Genomic DNA, 20,037 nt, shown 5'->3' on the forward strand with positions numbered 1-20,037 from the left:
AGCCCCTATTGAAGCATTCTCTGCTTAGTTTAGATTTCCCCCCTCCCCCAGGTTCTACCACCTATCTAGATATTAAACTCTAACTCTTTGGGAATTGTCTTCAATCCAACCCAAAGCTGTTTTGTTTCACATTTTCCTAGCTTCCCTTTAGTTGATATCGGAAGGCTAACAAGAGTGAAGACCTTGTTCATGGTCCACAGTCTGTCATTTTGTATCTGAAGGAGATAAGGAAAATAGATACCCAAAATAAATGGGTATTGTAAGCTTTTTTGCAGTGGGGTGGGGGAATTGAACAGAGAGAATAAGTCTCCTTGAATCTTGGAACCTGAAGGAAATTGATCTGTATTAATATTGCGCAATTTATACAAAATCTACAGTTTATAGAGAATGAAAGACATGGGCTTCAAACAACTAGGTCACAGCAAAAGTTTTCTCTACTTACGTGCTGTTACCTGGTGGTCCTTCAGATTTCTGCAACCCAGATTCAGAATATTTAATTATATCTACAAAAGCAGAGGGTTGGGCACTAATATTTTTATAACCTATTCAAAGTAATATTCTGTCTTCTGATGTTAGAAGCAGATCCATGACACTAAATAATAACTCATACAGGCAGGTACCAATAATTCTTCTGTATCTTATTTTTACTCATTGCAGCAAGAGTACATCACAACCACCCCAGTTAAGAGATGCTTCATTGCTGTGGAAAACTGGTAGTGTGACATTTACTAAAATCAGAACCTGACATTTTTAATAATTACAGTCATTTATGATTACCCATCCACCAAAGCAATTGTTCACATATGATTCCAAGATAGTATATTATCCAGGCACTTTATAGTTACTGTTTTAGTAGCAGAACTTCATTTTCTTCAAGGGACAGCTGTGTGATCTCAGGAAATGACATGCTGCTTTATGAACTTGCGAACAGGTGCATAATGTGTTCGCTTGCACTTTTTCCAAAATGTTTCTGAAGTGCTGCACATCCTTATTAGGGATAAACCTTGGCTCTAGTTTTATCCACATGTAAACCCAAATTTGATTTGGTATTGGCTTAGAAATACATGAATGGGTTCCTATACTTCTGTAATTGAGGTTTACCATTGAATCAATCTGCATCAGAATCTGCACCGGGGAAGAGATTTACATCTGCCCCCTCCCATAAAATTTTATTTGTAGAAAAAAAAAGTAGCTTTGGAGAAGCGCGTAGGATGTTCAGTAGTCAAATGAAGATTTATAATCCTCATGCACATACTGCAGTGTCAATTCATAACTGGGGGCTTCTACAATTACTGTTGAGCAAAAGAAGAAAAGTTTCTTAAGAAATATTTAGGATTTGTTAATATATATCAGTGTGGGCCAGCCCATTCTTGAGAAGGGGTTCAGATGGTATAAAGCCTCTAGGAGGCTTCCACTCTCATCTCTACTCTTAACATGAGAAGGAACAGCTAGAGAGATTAGGATCATTCCCTTTTCAATTATGATACAGCACCAAATGACTATTGTGACCTGTCCAGAGTTTTATGATCTGGGCAGCATACAACTATATTGAAAAGAAGTCATTAAAAATCAAATGATCTCCTTCAGAAGGAGTTTCAGAAGGTCAGAAGGCTGAGTTGAGGCCCTGACCTCTCAAGCATTGCTCACCCTGATCTTTATGCTCCACCTATTTGGACTTCACCTGAATTACCCTAAAAAGCCTGTGTCTATCAGTCCTCATTCTAAAAAAAATACATTTATAGTGGCATCTATGTCTGAAGCCTCTCAAGTCAATGAAGTTAGCTAAGTGCATTGTGACATTTAATTTCAATAATGCTGAAAGAAGATCTTTTTCAGAGCAATTTCTTAACCTATCACTGTTCTTAGGTCTACTTGGGACTATATACAAGTAAAATTTGTGTGCCTCTTTTTGCTAGGAACTTCTGAAGATGGAGAAGAATGATTTGGCCTTATGTTAACTTAGGTTTTGCTGAGTATGCAACATTAAGAAGTGAGAATATATATAGTGTGTGTGTGTGTGTGTGTGTGTGTATTCACTCTCTCACACACACCCACACATATTCAAACATTTATAAAGTATATCAAGTCAGAAAACTTTTAAAAGAGCAGAGGTGATGGTAAATGTGTATAATTATTACAGTCACTTTTCAGAGTGGAACTACTTTGAAGCACTTAAATATTCTCTATATGCATAAACTGTATTGACCCAAAGAATGAATTTTGTTTTATCTATGAATCTTAGGAGGGTTATTTCCATATGTAATGACTGTATTGGAATTCATATCCCATATTTAGGTTAATGAGAACTTTCTATCACAGGCTTCAAAGGAATATTTAATGGATAGGTAAAATATTGTACATTCGCAAGCCTATTCAACTTCACAAAGCAGAAATAAAGTTTGTGTTTTGTTTTGTTACTATACAATACTTCCTGCCCCCTAAATCTCAGCACTAGAATTAATATAATTCTGCTCTAACTATAAAAGGGGTATATTGTATATTGTATGATGGAAATATCAATATCACATGTATTGATTAAGGTTTCTTAACTGAGGGACTTGGATTTTCAACTTCATACACCAAAAGTACCCTCCTTTCAATGAAGGTAGTGCTTTCTAACCTTTTTAATCCTAGTTTGTACTTTCATACAGTTTGTACTAATTTGATTTACAAAGATAGATGATAGATAGATGATATTGATATTGATTATATAGACTAGACAACCCAAGACATGTTGGGTCATCATTTCAGAGATATTTCCTTACCTAAACAGAGAAACATAATGACCACCGGCAAAAAAGCAGTGGGAATGTGAGCAACCTATGACTTGCTGCTGGCTTCCCCATTATGCCAGGTTACCTGAGGGACCGTCTCACCCCCATTTCATCAACCCATCCCACCCAGTCCAGCAGAAAAGGCATATTGTGGATCCCGTCAGTGAGACAATGTCAACTGGCTGATCCTAGGAGGAGAGCCTTCTTTGCTGTTGCCCTGCCCTATGGAATACTCTCCCCCCAGAGGTAAGGCAGGCCCTAGTCTCCCAATTTTTTGGTGGGAATTGAAGACTTGGCTCTGCCAACTTCCATGGGGTGAGGAAAGTTACAACCAACCCTGGGGATGTCTGGCACCTTGATGATGCTCCCTGAGTTTATTAACACCTAATTAACATCTGCCTCTTGGAAGTATTATAAAGGAAGTTTAGTATATTTTAATTAATCAATATTTATCTATTTTAATTAATGTTTTATTCTATTTTTACTATAAACTGCCCAGAGTCACTCCACAGTGAGATGGGTAGTGACAAATTTGAAACATAAATAAATAAATAAATAAAATTGACTGTGGGACGCTGGCAGGGAGCATCAGAAATCTTCCTTCCTTCCTTCCTTCCTTCCTTCCTTCCTTCCTTCCTTCCTTCCTTCCTTCCTTCCTTCCTTCCATATAATATAGGCTTGCGCTGTTTGGCCTCCCCTTACAACCCTCAGGAGAGCCCCAGTGAAGCATTTTCCTCCTCCTCCTTGACTGACTCATGGAACTGCTTGCCATTTTGCTGGGGAGAGGTGGAACAAAGAGGGCCATGGACTGTAAGGAAAACTGCACCCCCACTCCCCATTCTGCTGTGTCTCCAAGGGTCCCCTCCCTTGAGGAAGGAAGCGGGCTCACTCATCAACTGCCAGTGGCCCCCAGCCAGCCCTACCTCACCAGCAGGCATCTAAGTTGCTCCATCCTTCCATCAGTGCCCACCACTGTTAAGAGATTACAGATTTTTGCTTTGTTTCCAAAGCAGTCATTCATCACTCACCTGTTGGTCCTTGCTGCCAGCTGATTGGGTGCAGGGGACAGAGGGAGACAGGAAAGAGGTTGGGGATATGCACATGATGATCATGTGACCTGGGCTGACTATGGCAGTGCAGCAGTGCAGCAGTTCAGAAGTGGCCACAAATTTCCCAAATTTCAATCCCATGGGAATAATGGGTCCTGGATTTTGGATGCATTCTGTAAGTTAGCCCATTTGAGGTACCTTGGTTCAAAAATTGTTGCCCTATGACACAACATTTTGTCCAGTTGAAGGTTACAGACATGAGAGTTTTAGTAGTATATAGAGATAGAATTAGAGGCAGAGATAGACAGAAATAGATATAGGTAGTTTGGTGCAGTAGGTAAGCCACCAGGCTAGAAACCAGGAGACTGTAAGTTCTAATCCTGCCTTAGGCATGAAAGCCAGATGGGTGACTTTGGGCCAGTCACTGTCTCTCAGCCCAACTCACCTCATAGGGTTGTTGTTGTGGGGAAAATAGGAGGAGGAAGGAGTATTAGGTATGTTTGCCACCTTGAGTTATTTATAAAAATAATAAAGGTAGGATTAAAAAAAATCTAAATATGTAGATATAGATATAGATATGAGATAACTTGGAGAAAAAGAGGAAGAGTTTCCATATTAGAAGACTTTCTATGTATTTATACATAGAAGACTATATTGAAATTTCAGGTGTGTCAAATTAAATTAATTCCATTGGTTTCTTCCTGTCTGTGAACTGTTCGGCAATCCAGTTATGATCTGTACTAATTGTACACTAACACTAATGTCATACGGTATATTATTTTTATTTATCAAATACCATTAATGTAAGAAAGTATAAGAAAGGAGGAAGGATCAGAAAGGATGAAAATTAGACAGATGGCAAGAAATCTGGAATAAAAATGCTGATGACATTGACACATGGTATCAACAACTCTGGTATTCACACAGGCACATATTTAAGCCTAAATAATTCAACTGAATATAGCCAAAATAATGAAAATAAGGAACAGCAGATGTATAAGCAAGAGAGAAAGTTAAAGAATCTTACTTCTATGCTTACATATTTATGTTGCTTCAACAGTCACCAGGAGAAGCAGGAGAAGAAAGGAAACTTCAATGATATCTTTGATCAATGAATTAAAATCAGGGAATATAATGCTTGAAATTAAGTAGCTGTAATCCCCCAAGTCTGTTAATCGTCATTTTTATTCCTCTTATTGTTTTATTATTATTATTATTATTATTATTATTATTATTATTATTATTCCTCTTATCATTAATTGTTATTATTATTCCTCTTCCACTGGGAGTAAAATAATTTCTGGGGAAATGTGGAAGCAGAAGTAGAGACTGCCTTACCTTTAATTTTAAATTATTTTACTTCAAAAAGAAACCTTACTCATCACCACAGTTTAGCAGCTTTTTCAATGTTGATAACTTGAGCATCAGCTGTTGCATAGTCTGAGGCTCATTTCCATAAAGGAAGTACAACAATAAGGAGAGTCCTCAAAATATTTTTTTTCCTTAGCCCTCTTTGGACAAGGGGAACACCTTTCTAAAGTAAAAGAAACATTTCTGAAAAGACATCACACCTACATTTTTGTTATTTACATTTTAATATGCTCCTAAACATTCAAGAATGGGGTAAATTAGAAGGGAGCAAACAACGAGGAAATATTCTTCACTGTGCCTGAATTAAATACAATAAAGATTGCCCAATTTTATATTAATTATTTAGAAAACCGTTGCTTAAAAAATGAGCCAGTCAATCTATGGAATTACTATATATAATACAAAGACTATGAATCCAGACTACTAAAGGATTAAAAGTAATTAAATAGATCATACATAAATGATAAAAATCATTCCTACATTACTTTCACAATGCATATAATTCTGTGCTGGTGCACAACATATACTTTGTAATACATATATAACATGATGGGTTTATCAGTATAGAAGCTGTTATAGGTATGAGCATGGCAATCTTTATAAATACCATATAGAAAAACCAACATGCCACCTTATATATAACAAAAACTAGAGTTTTTTAAAACTTGGGGAAAATGTTCAAGCATTTTGGATTTGTTTTCCAAAAGTTAAGATCTTTAATTTTTACTTTTTAAATATAGCCTAGAACTGAAAATGTTGGTTTGATTATGGCAAACATCAAAGCAACAAAAATAGGCAACATAACATTGTTACTACACCATAAAATATAGGGCTTCAATAAACCAAATAAGCTGAACTTGGATTAAGACTCAGGATGAGGATAGATTTATCTATTGATATTTATTTTTTCATATGAATCAGAACTCTGGAATCTTCTGAAGTCTACATGTCTCACATTTTACAGTTCTGTTTATCAATCAGAAATAATGAAGAAAAATAAAAACATTGAAAGAATGTGCAAAATATATACAAAAGTGCACATAAAGGAAAATTATTTATAAGAAGGTGCATATTAGAAACATATGCAAAGCACGTACATCTTGATGTACTTTTTAAAACAGTTCTCAGTGTGATACATTAACTGAAAAACAACATTTAGCATTAGAATGAGGGAGAGGGGGTGGGGGCGAACAACAATGGAAGATAACAAATTTGTCCATTTCTAACTTGAGGCGATCTATGTTCAAGTCCTCATTTTGTCCTGAAACTCATGAGATGGCTTTGGTCAATCTACCAACTTCAAATTTTATGTGTATGTGTGTGTGTATGTGTGTTTGTGTACATACACACACATACACACCCACAAATACATATTTTTAAAAGAGACTTGTATAAGAGAGAGAGAGAGAGTGTGTGTGTGTGTCCGTGTGTATAAACAATTCAGTGACTATCAATTGAACAGCATGAACAGTATGCAAGATGGAAAACTCCAGAAGTCCAGGACATATTTAGAAAAAGTTCTCATGAGACAGTCCCAAGGCAGTCCAGAAAGAACTAAATGGTTGAGATTAGGAAAAAAAGAAAAAAATCAGTACAATAAAATGGAAAATTATGAACAAGGAGAATAGAAGAGAATGGAATATTGAAACAGGAGCACACTGCAGATTGTAACATTTTGTTGCAGTAGCTGTTTGTCCTGTTGGAATCCAGAATTATTATTTTTTTTTAGGGGTGGGGCCTGAAAGATAACACATGAATTCTAGGAAATATAATTTTCTTATTATTTTATGTATTAGCCATCCAATTCTTTTCTGTTTTTAAAAGGTATAAATACACGGGGCCATCTACAGTCCTCTTAGCAATGGAGGGAAGATGTATATTCATACTATTCCTCATTGCTCTGTTGCTCTTTGTATCAAAGTGATTTTCAGAGGAAACGCCCAGAGGAAACACTTGGTCGTACAGCACAATGACATGTATGCTTACAGATCCTAAGCCAGAAAGTGATAAACAGGGTAGAAGCTTGCTACTAAATTCTTAATAAATTCTTACCGAGATTAACACAAATTGGACAAGTTGGAGAAAAAGGGTCTTGATCCTCGTTTATAGTTGGACTTACCCAATGAAGGGTTCTGCAATTTCAAAGATGCTGAGCCAAAATAATATCTCATAATGTTGAAACTTTTATATTCTTTATGCTTTTGTTATCAAAGATAGTGTCAATCTTAGCCATAACGTCCTCACTCCAAATTGAAAACAAACATTATGCTTGTACACTCTGTCATCCATTAGCCTCCATTCTATCACATACCTCAATACTAGCTGTTCGGTTAATCACCATTTTCCATTATATCTCAACTTGTAAGCTATCATTACAACCCTTCTCTAGGTTCACTTGGCTTAACTACTTTGCACCCCAAGAACCTCAACCATAGAGGGGAAAATGTGCAAAATGGGAAGTGAAAATCAGGAGTATATATGTATAATGCTATTCTTTCCCCAGTATATCATGCTTAATTAGTCCATGATTGTTATGTCTTAACTTGGTCATAGTGAACCTTGTCACCTATATGATCAAATGGTTACATCACTAGATTTTTGTTTTCCCAGCACTGTTTTATAGATACAGATATAAACATAACTTATCTTGTCATTGAGTGAGTTATAAATTAGATTTGATCCTCAATGATATTGGATTGGTGATCTTATTACAGAATTTATTATAAAGAAGAAATAGCCATGCTGTTTACTGGAGCGAACTGTTAAGTATAACTTAATTAATTATGGGTGCATCATTGGAAGATATGAAGGAGCAGTTTGGGGACAGATTGTCCTGGAGAAATATCTATGTGTTCACTGAGAGTCAACACCATAGTGATTGATTAACACAATGATCAATCTGATGCACAAGTATTGTCTATTTTAAAGATATACAGCGATAGGAAAAAACAAACAAACTTCATAGCCCTTGTTCGGAATCTGCAGAAATAGTTTTAAAATGCTGAAATTACTTTGAAGTAATTTGCATCTGAGCAGATTCTGAATTCTTACCATCACCACTTCACATTTCCTTATTTAACAATAAAGTGTAATGAGTGATATAGTTCTTCAAATGTTCCCACTGCCAAGATGCATCTAAAACAAGAGAGAGAGAGAAGGAGAGAGGGGGAGAGATACAGAATAGCTAATATCTTAAAGAACTGCATCTAGATTATTTTTGCCACTGAACAGCAGATGTAATACCTGCGCACCTGAATGATCTTCTCTGAGTTCAGAACCTAAGCAGATTTGAGTCCAGTTAACACTTGGGTGAGAGACTACCAGGGAATACCGGAGCTAGGCAGTTAAAAAACTTCTCAGAAGAAGAGAATGGCAAACCAGTGTGTACTATTGCTAAGAAAACTGCATGGACTTGTCCATGAAATTATGAGAAATCAAATTCAACTCAAAGAATCCTTTTTTATTTATTTTTTTCCTTTGCCATTGTAATATAACCAAAATGTGTGTATTTGTTTGAGAAAATGTTTGCTAGTAATATTGAGTATTTCTAAATAAATGTGCTGTGTATTATCACAGTTCAGTAAGCCTGTATTTACTGAAGGCTCTTTCTTCAACGTAACATTGGCAGAGGGTAAGCTGCAGAAATACAGTTGAAGACATGGGATGTGAAAAGACGGTGCTGCTACAACTGCCTTTTGATCACTGGGAACATTTTGCATTATGCATTTTGGCATAAAGAAATCACGTTGTTGAACGTAGAGTAAAGTAGTACTCATATAAAGTTGGATACTAATAATATGTCCTATTTTTGATCCCTAAACATCAGAATCTAGGAGATTTGTAATGATTTATCATCATTTAGCTAGTTGTCTCCCAACAAATGAAGATGTTATATATGTCCTCTTTCCATTTTCCCAAAAATAATAAACATTAACTAATGTTTAGGACCAATGTCTGTAGCTTTTTCAGTTTTCAAAGGAATAGCAAAGATAACAATGCATTTGGCTTCTCTTTTACAGCAAAATGTAGAGTACAAATTACATACTAAAAAATCTGGTGTTTGCGTACCATAGGGTTGTGTACATATTGGTTTCTGATAGCTCTTTGAACCTTTTTCCATAATGATAAAGTAGTCATGGAGAAACCGCAACAATAACCAACATGGCTGGTGTGGGTCTTCCGGGCTGTGTGGCCGTGTTCTGGAAGTTTTGCTTCCTAACGTTTCGCCAGCACGGATCGGATAAAAGAACACGAAAGACACTGCAGACTACAGCAGCCAGAAAAGTCTGCAGTAGCTGAACATGCTCTCAAGCACACTGGACACAAAATCCTATTTGAAAACACAGAGATACTGGACAACACCAACAGCCACTATACCAGGCTATACCAGGAAGCCATTGAGATTCACAAACACCAGCACAGTTTCAATAAAAAAGAGGAGAGTCTAAAAATCAACAAAACCTGGCTACCAATCCTGAAAAATACAGCCTGCAAAAGGTCAACGAACTCAGCTCAACCACCAGGACGTGTGAACAGTTCACACAATGAACTTGCTAATCACTCCCAGCAGCCCCTTGTTAGCAATTCAATAGAAGAAAAAACCCTGCCTAATCCCCAGGAAGATACACACAGATTCTGATACCAAAACAAGCAGCCACTCAGTAACCCAAGCCCCCCCACCCCCCTACCCCCCAAGTCCCCCTTCCCCCCAGATCTCTATAAATACCCACAAAAGGGCCACATCACCTTGGGCACAGAGAGAACTGCTCCTGTCTGTGCTCCTGCACTCTGAAGATGCTGGTCACAGGTGCTGGCGAAACGTTAGGAAACAAAACTTCCAGAACACGGCCACACAGCCCAGAAGACCCCACCAGCCATCGTATGCTGGCCGTGAAAGCCTTCGACAATACAATAACCAACATCTTTTTCTTCGATATTTAAAGGTAATTCCTAGCTATCTATTCTGTTTTTATTTTGCAGTAAATGAAGGAGGTATCAAACAGGCATCAAATTTGTGTCCAGATCCTGGTGAACCTGAGAATGGAAAACGAATAGGCTCAGACTTTAGGTAATATTTACAAACCCAAAATTTCATATGTATTTTGGTGTGTTACCTTCAAAATTAATCTGATATACCTCACTCCAAAGATGAACATGATCATGAATGCTGTTCTTCAGATTTTATCTATCTAGGTATCTAAATATCTATTGATTTACTGAGTATCAAGTGGCATTTTTATTAGCAGTATCCTTATGTAGCATGTATGTATATGTAGTTCCTTCAAGAAATACAGCTCTATATTGAAGCAGTTTTTGAAAGCATAAGGCCGCTACCTGATCAGCTGGAAAGAAAAGGTGATCAAATGAATTGATTTGTCACAGTGTAAATGTGCAGATTTCATGTTTTTTTATTCATAACTATTTCTTCCAAACCACTTAATTTAGGCATTCTTTGCACATGCACACTCGGGAAGGAAGTTTAGTTTAAAATAGCACTTCTTCCTATGTGGCTTTGTCCAAGACTGCAACATCTGTGCCTTATTTATGTCTTTAAATTGGGTGATATACTCTATAGGGTTAATTCTGAATATATATTCCAGTCTGGCAAAACACAAGAATGATCAATGCAGTTTCAGGAAATAAACAAGCCAATGTGAATTAGTATCCAGGAAACTGCTCAAAAGCACTTTGACATGGTTTCTGTTGTATGAGGTATCTCTAAATGTCTGCAAAGACCCAGCACCTGAATCACCCTGATTTTTATGGAAGATCTCTCTGTGAGCCCTTCACATTTCTAACTTGGTTTGCAGCCTCATCAAATCAGTATGAAATAAAGCTGTAGTCCTAGACCTTAATAATAAGAGACTTAAGTATACACTTAATTGAAAGGGTGCCATAGCTGAATGACCATCATAAACCTATCTGTGCTTGCAGTTAAAAAAAAAAAATGAGGATCACTTTTTATATAACCTAAAATTGTTTATGGATAACAAACGCCTAGATTCAAACATGAAGGTATTCTGAGCTTCTCTATAGATAAATTAGACAATAGCAGAGGAAGAGATTGATGGAATAGACACATCTAAATATGTAATATGATATAATTAGCAAAAGCTGTAATCGCAGAGAGGGAAAAAAATGAAATACATTTCACACATCTTCATTTGTTTTTAGACATACCTTTCTCTTAAGGCAAAGCAGATTTAACTTTTACTTTAAAGGGAATACTGATAGAATAAATTTAGTAAAAGATTATTAGATTGATTCAAATAGACTTTGAGAAATACAGTATGTATTAATCTGCTTTTGATATGTTCAATTTTAGCTTGGATTCAACAGTGCAGTTTTCTTGTGATGAAGACTATGTGCTGCAGGGGGCAAAAAGCATTACCTGCCAAAGAATAGCAGAGGTTTTCGCAGCATGGAGTGATCACAGACCAGTGTGCAAAGGTAACATATGATATAAAATTTGTATTATTTTTTGCCAATTTTCTGTATTCTTTCATATTGTAATAAGAAAAGTATCTTGAAAGTTGGGGCATCGACAGGATGGTCAAAAAATTACAGCAGATACCATCTTGACTTTGCTGACACCCACCCACCTCCTCCAAGTACCTCTGCTGGAAATTATAGTTGAAATGAAACCTACTGATCAAACCTTTATAGTTTTTCAGTTCATCTTTGTGTGGCCAAATTGTCTTCACCCCTTCAAATATTATGGTTTTATTTTACAAAAGAAATACATTTAAATAGGATTTCTGTTCCATTTCTGTTTCATCTGCTATTGCTTCTGTCCTCCAGGTGGTCATATAGAGGTAGAAAAGCAACCTATATAGCTCTGATATTCTATATTCTCCAATTCTAAACTGCTGGATGGGACTGGTTACTAGGGTATCTTAGCTAGGTCATATAGTTCATCACATGTCTGCTAAGGAGAAGACACTCGATAGAAATAAGGAAGGAAACTATTTATTTGTATTTCAAATTTAGTCACCGCCCAACTCAGTCAACAGCCACTCTTAATTATAATTTAATGTTTAAATTCAGATTTCATCCCAGAATTTCTTCACTCCTCCCATCCCCAAAGTTGTGATAAAGCCAATGCACAATGTCTTATTTCCAATCCCTGACCTCTCTTTGACTCCTAACTTAACAGTTCAAGTTTGACCAGTTTGGATATTCCCTGTCATTATTATTTTTTTTTCCAGAAATATATATTCCTTTAAAAAAATGTATTATACAATCAGGATCCATTGGAGTGAAAAATAAACTTTTGCTTTTGTGGTTTGCTGGAGAGTATATCCAATTATGTTTCTACAAAAAGCTTCTCTTCTTCCTTTCATAAGGGTTGTTCTTCAAAGAAAACCAGCAACCTTTGCTTTGTTTAACCTGCATACAAAAATTTGTATTTTGTACAATGCAGTGACTTTTGTGAGAAAAATGAATCTTTGGGTGAAAAAGACAAGTTTTTAGAGGCCTCAGATGAATGGGATCGCTTTAATAAGATTGAAACATAAAGGCATGTGGAAGCATCCTTGAAGCTGATGTGAACCAGGCCATTTGTAAACTCTTATCACTTATACACTTATCATTGTATGTTATTCTTTGGGTTTCCGTACTAAGGTTGGGTTTAACAAAAAAATCATACTGCAATTCGTTCACCTGCTATATATAAATAAACAATGCTAATGATAATTAACACTTACCTTCCTATACTTTAAAAAATGTAAAAAATAAGGCTGTTAGAATGGTTTTAAAATACTATAGCCAAGAACTTATATAAAAAATAGAAGTATGAGTGAAATATATTCTGTATTTTTTTTCCTAATAAAAAGATAGCATACTTAAAATATAATTTATAATGCAGTTCTATACATATACATCCAAAATTAGCTCCACTGACATTGACTCCTATGCATGCGGAAACAGGATTTCATTTTCCTGTGCTAAAACCTTGCAGGTTTATTAGAAACATGCTGTGTTCCTTGCACAATTTATTTTTTATATGTGACTTTATTGTTCAGTAAATCAGTTCTACTAAAATTTTATGGCTGTATAATATATTGCTCATCAGTTACTTTTAAAATGATATAAAGACATTTTAAAGAGTGGTAGCAGTTAATATTCTGAAGTGCTATTTCATTAAAAATACAGAAGATTTCAGCTGTATGCTCGGTTTCAGTTTATCATTTGAAACTCCTGCTGTATTATCGCTTGTTATGTGCCACTCAGTTGGGAGTTATAGGCTGTGATCTCAGAGATTTTTTTTTTTTTTTTAATTTCTATTAAGTCTCACATGTTCTTACCTTGTAAGAATTTAGAATCTCCTTATTTTTTTAAAGGACTGAATGTTTCTTTACTGTTCCTGCAAGCTATACGGTATGAATGAATGACAGTTTCAAAGACTGTTGATTTACTGAAATGATAGGATGATACTGGTAATGATAAAGACAAAAATATATTAAAATGTAGCAAAGATTAATGAACATACAGGGAAGGTTAAACACAGCAGTTTTTCTTATATATGAACATCACTGAAAGTTAATTAGTGCTGTATAAAGTTATGTATTACCCAGTTGATCTAAGAGTAACTAGAGCCCTTAGCCATAAAATTTTCAATTAGTAGAGCAGTGTTCTACTCAAAGAACAGATTGGCCCAACATTTTAAGTATCTAGCTAACAACAGATTTGCAGGCTGTTAGCAGAAAGGAACATAAAAAGAAAAATCCCTCCCATTATAAGCAACGGGAAGGAATATACATTCTCAGGCTAGTCATACAAGGTGACATGTTTTACCAGTCCTATCCTGAGCATTATGATGTTGACTTTTCCCACAAGGAAAAGATGTGGCTTCAGAAGCCAGCCAGGAAGTCAGAATAGAAGTCCATTGTCAGAGTTTTTTTTTTTTTTTCCTCCCTTTCTCTTTCTCTCTCTCATCATACCTGCATATAAGGAAAAAAAATGGCTTTAGTTTACAGTACTTTCCTTTATGAGACCTTACATGAATCAGCCTTCTTATCCGCTGTTTTGTGAAAAATAAGCTTATATGAGGTCTGCATGATGTGGGTTTGCAGGCATATTGTTTGCAAAAATGTAATTTTAGTGCAGTGAAATTGCACTAAATAGAGCAATTGGACAATAAATATACCACAAAATATTCCTAAAGTTCAGGCTGAATAAAGCTTAGTCCCGCTCTTACCATATGTTCCAGGAGCATTTCTTTCTCTAAACAGTCTAGTTTTTCATTGCTTACTTGAACTGGCATCTGTTTTAAAAGACAGTGCTTTGCCTCATTTGGCAGTCACAGATTTCCCCCAAACACCCTCTTTATGGTTCTTATTCACCTAATGACAAATTAGAGAGAAATCTTGCATTTACTATCACTGAAAATAGTGGAGGTCCCATTTCTGCCTTTCTTTGCTTCTAGCTAAACTCTGCCATGTCTTCCATTCTGTACAGGATGGCTCTTCCAGCATAAGGGTGGAAGGTCTCTCCACTAGTTCTGCATTTTGTAAACATTTTTGCTCCCTAAAATTATGTGCTTCACTGCAATTATTCCTTGTATGTCTTCGTGAAACTTTTTATAAACAAGCAGTGCATTGAAAGACGTGATTTCTTTCTTACTGAGACTTCTGTTGTAAGAGTTGGATTATATTGTCCTCTGTAACAATAAGTGTGCTCTTATTGTTATTATTTGCTTTGGTTGCTGTGTTGTTTTTTTTAATCCTATGTTTCCAGCCTGGAGTTGCATTTTTAGATGGACAACTATATAAATTGATTAAATAAATAAGAAGGAACAAGGCCTTGTTCAATGGCAGCCAGTTTTCTACTTTACTTTACTTTACTTTACTTTACTTTACTTTACTTTACTTTACTTTACTTTACTTTACTTTACTTTACTTTACTTTACTTTACTTTACTTTACTTTACTTTACTATTATCTTATTTTTATGGCTCTCCATCTTAAACCAAACTCCAGGAGACTCAAAACCTAAGGATTAAAAACAATACACATCCGAAATGAAATGAAAACAAGAGCAGAAACAAAACAAGAGCTGGCACCACAGTCAAACTTTCCCAAGCAGCCCACAACACATGCCAATTTCACCTTATCCCAGAGCTTGGGGGAAAAGCCAGGTTTTAAGTGCTTTTGGGAAGGTTGAAAGCATAGGGGTCTGCCAAACCTCAGGGAAATCATGGTTTATTCCATTTGATTACAGATCTAATTGCACATCTTTATCCTGCCCCTATTAATAATGACAAACTGGTACAAAATGAAACCAGCATAACAATGGGTTTTGGAGTGGTTCCCACTGCAATGGGCTAAATTCCTACTTTCTTGTCATAGAAGCAACAGAACAGTTAAACCAAAGTTATGAACAAGAGGAAACAAAAAATATGAAAATTATGGAAGTGTTTTCGTGAACACCTTTGCAACCCTACAATGTCAATGAAGCACTGGTTTTAAATGGTAAAGCAATAAGTTATAGGAGACTCTTAGCACTGAAGTGACAAGCTTACAGAATTGGGGCCATGCTTCCTTTCTGCGGCCTTCAGCCTCCTTTGACCACGATTGCTGAAAACTGACAGCAGAATAATGTACCATTATGAGATGGGAAACATCTGAACATTAACTCCTAAAGTATTCAGATCACAAGCAAGAAAGAAACAGGGTTCCAAATGTATGGACACATAAAGGTCACATTTAAAATCTTCCTGGCTTCAGTTTCTCCCTTTTCTTAGATCATCAATGAAGTTTAAAAGTCTCTCTCTCCTTTGGGAAACATTATGATTTATTTTTAAATTGCTTTACTTAATAAGAAGGTCTGTTAACAGAACGTTTGCATATGTATTTATTCTACAAACTTACGCACCCTTTCATAGGAATGTTACTATTTAGCTCTGTTGAGCACATTTCCAAGAAAACAGGTGATTAGTGTCCAAATAAGCTTGTTTATTTATTTATAGTTATATCATCTGATTTATACTCAGCCTTGGTATTCAGGTTAATACACAATGTTTTAGGTTTTTAGAAAAGCAGAAAATATAACTTCAGAATTGAAATAGGGATATTTTCTAGATGTCCACAGTACTGCTGAGCTGCTGATTAATCCTCTGAAATATTACTTTTATAATATCCCAAAAATTCTATCCTTAGATTCTAGAAATATCCAAGACTGCTAGTTTTCAGAAAACTAATAAGGTTGAGATATTTCTCCTATCAATAAATACAGCAATTTGATTATATCTGTTCTACTTTGGACTTCTATATATGCAACTGAGAGAGCATGGGCAGAATAATATCACACTTTTCTGATTGTCTGACACAAATTGCTGGGAAAAAATCCATACAATAAAGTTTGTAAAACAAGGAAGAGAACAAAATGGCATTATATATAACTTGAAAAAAGTACTGTATGAACACTTTGAAAAGTGTGTATCAACCCTATATTGCAATTTATATAATTTGCTGTATTAAAAATGTAGACCAAAAGGTACAGTATATTAATATGCATACGCATTTTAATTTAATGTAATTTAATTCTTTACTTACTGCAGAATGTGCAGGCTGTTCAAAGAAATTTGTTGAATTCACCAATCCTATAAAGTCAATAGAAAAATGAAATTCACAGGAAGGAGTAGCACAGTAAAGAAATCTTGTGTACACTTTTAGAAATACAAAAATATGTCCCCTCCCCCAAAAGTTTTAGAGTGCTAGACTTATATATGAAGTATAAAGGATAACAAGTTACATCCAATCATTCCTCCCATTTATAAAGATCTATCCCTTCCCACAAGCAAAAGGGAGAGGAAGGCAATGTTAACAGATTATTATTGATTTTTCTTGCAGTGCCGCCCTCTCATCCGTTCAAATCCACATTCAGTTCCAGAGATTACTTCAGATTTGGCAAGCGAACATTGCAAATATAACATAAATATGCATCTTTTTTCTCCTGAACCCTCCACAAACAGGACACCATTTAGAACAGAACAAAAAGAAAAAGTACAGCAATAACAACAGAAATGAATGTCCCAATTTTGACCATAAAAGCCAAAGTTTTCCTATTATTCATCATCTGAGTTCATTTCAGTTCAAAGCCATAATGAAAGAAAGAAATAAGAAAAAAATGAACTTGGATATGCTTAAAAATTATTAAAGCCAACTCCCTCCTCCCTGCAATTAGCAAGCTAAACATAATGATGCTGGTGGCAATGAAACTGAACTCTTCAAACATGATAATTTTATTTAGACTCAGTGAACAAAAATGACTATCCTCTAGAGCAGTGTTTTTCAAACTTGGCAACTTTAAGATGTGTGGGCTTCAATTTCCAGGACTGAAGAATTCTGGGGGTTGAGGTCCATACATCTTAAAATTGCCAAGTTTGAAAAAAAACATTGCTCTAGAGTTAAAGCAGGTTTGGGATTTGTGTTTTTGAAGCTTCCCAAGTGTTCCACACACAACTGCTATCACAGAAACTTTAAAAAGAGCTCTCCTTGTCATAGTTTCAGTAGCATGCCATGTAGAGGCTAATGGGGTAAAACCTAAAAAACAGTATTTTTCTTCATAATAAGAATGCTGAATGAATAATTGATGAAAGTACAGAGAACTGCACATCCAGGGGAGATTATTACTTTACACCTCATGTCCTTGAAGTTTGCATTCCGTTTCAAAGCACAAAGAGTGATTATCCCTAGTTCACATTTACAGTAGTTAAGTTCACAACATAAAAGTAGAACTGTGAAGTGCTAGTTCATGTTGGTTTGGCAGTAATTACAGTTCTGTCATACTGCCTTTGGTCAGGAGTTATGTCTTGCTACCATATGTCCCATTATAATACCTGAGAAGGCTCCTTCTTACGTCTCTTTACCAACAGAATCCCCTCTTTTCTACACTAGGGTGCTTGAAGTTCTCAACCAAAATACTGAAGTGGACAGAAGTAACATTCAAGCCACCCATGCATAAACCTTGCATTTTTGATGTTACCATTGCATCGTAACAAACCATTGTAGATGGACATGCTATGCCACCTACCTGAGAGTATGCCTTATTGAAATTAATATTATTTCACTTCTGAGTAGATAGATACACACACATTCACACAAATGAGATTAGTCTTCAGTACCAACTCCTAGCAAGGACAGGTGCAATTTCAACAAAAGAAGGTAAAGACGGTTGGCTGGATTCCATCTGTCTTGGCTGCATGCCAGCTGCCATGATCACCCATTGCGGTTTATAAAAGCTATACTGCATAAACATTAATTTCCAGAATTACAGTGGAGATGTGCTATTTGCAAACCAGTAACCCCATTATTATTTTGGGATTATAAAACTTTTGTGTGTGTGTGTGTGCCTTTGAGTCAGTCTTGTCTCCAGGCAACATTTTCTTGGCAAGATTTTTGGAATTGGCTTGCCATTGGCTTATTCCTAGGGCTGAGAGGGAGTGACTGGCCCAAGGTCACCCAGCTGGTTTTGTGCCTAAGGTGGGACTAGAACTCACAGTCTCTTGCTTTCTAGCCTGATGCCTTTAACCACTACACCAAACTGGCTCTCTGTTATAAGACTAGGTGTTTCTTATTTGTCTTTGCCCTCCCTTCTATTTTTCTACTTTTCAAGAAATCTTTAATGTTCCTTCAATGAAACACATTGCTGCAATGTATCAGTTAGGTTGATATAGCTGATTTTAACTATTCCATGTTTGTTTATTTAAGAGACCTCTATGGCCATTAGCAGCTCTTTTATTTTAGTTTACTTTAGTTCAAGGGTGTTCACAGGGTATGATAAAAAAATTGATGATGGTGGCTACAGTGGTGCAATTGAAGCAACTGAATTGATCAAATGATGTATTTCACTAATGCATCTGTGTATGACATCTATTACCAACATTCCCACAGTATTGTAGTGTGAGGTTGGAAAACTTCTCTGTGCCCATAACTTTGTCACTAAGCATATTTGAACAATACCAGTTTTTTAAAATTTTGTGTGGCCTCAACAATAATTATTTTAAAATGTAGCTGGCATTGTCAGAAGGCTTAATACGTTGCATTCATCTAGGTCCAGAAATGAACTCTTTTCATTCCTGTAAAGGAAATAAATAGATCAAAGCAGAGACCCATTGTGTTTGTATGTCATTTGGGATTGATGAAATGCTGCTGCAAAGCATAACTGAATATGATTCTGATCACTAATAGAAAACTGAGATTTATAAGTTACTCAGACCTATATTAAACAGTTTTCCATAACATGCAAAACAATGTATGATTAAATAAATGGAACAACAATGCTTCGTAAAGGGATCATTATTAATATTATTGGAAATAAAGCCTGAAGCATTTTATACATTCAACCTTCTCCCATCGTTGATCCTCATAGCAAAGGTCAGTTTACAACCTCTAAAACCATAGAAGTTAACCTCATATTATTGTAGGTCTATTTATGACTTCTTGTACTCGTACAACACAATTTAAGCCTACTGAAAAGTCTAACTTGAAGCCTCTTCAATCAATATACCTAAATGCATATTTGGATGTAAAAATGGGAGTTGTCGGCTTCAAAAAAAAAAAAAAATTGTCAAAAGGCATCTTTTGGGATCTTCATTGACCCCAAATTCTACTTAGTCTTACATGTGTCATATTTTCATATGCAATTTCAAAATGTATGTACTTTGTGTATTCTTGTCCTAATGTTTGGCCTTTGGGGAAGCAGATTTCTGTTGCAAAGTGCAATTTCCTTGTATAGCTATGTATTTGTGTGTGTGTTTGTGTTCTCTTGAGATAAGTGTATTTCAAATTTCTGGAAAGTATACCTTTCTCTGTGCATGTTCAAGAAGTCCAGTATAAAATC

General features: G+C 35.7%; 1 protein-coding gene across 2 annotated transcripts in view; it reads left to right on the plus strand.

The window, feature by feature from the left end:
• CSMD3 (CUB and Sushi multiple domains 3) overlaps positions 1-20,037 on the plus strand; it is a 623,909-nt gene that overhangs the window by 282,074 nt on the left and 321,798 nt on the right. For both annotated transcript variants that reach the window (XM_088149036.1, XM_088149037.1), the window contains 2 exons: positions 10,175-10,262; positions 11,520-11,644. In XM_088149036.1, coding sequence (XP_088005162.1) covers positions 10,175-10,262; positions 11,520-11,644 — 213 coding nt within the window. The remainder of the gene's footprint in view (positions 1-10,174; positions 10,263-11,519; positions 11,645-20,037) is intronic.

The sequence above is a fragment of the Python bivittatus genome, unplaced genomic scaffold (genome assembly GCF_059951505.1).
Source record: "Python bivittatus isolate LINGU-HERP-01145 unplaced genomic scaffold, Pbiv_v1 ctg000590_np1212, whole genome shotgun sequence".
Lineage (NCBI taxonomy): Eukaryota > Metazoa > Chordata > Lepidosauria > Squamata > Pythonidae > Python > Python bivittatus.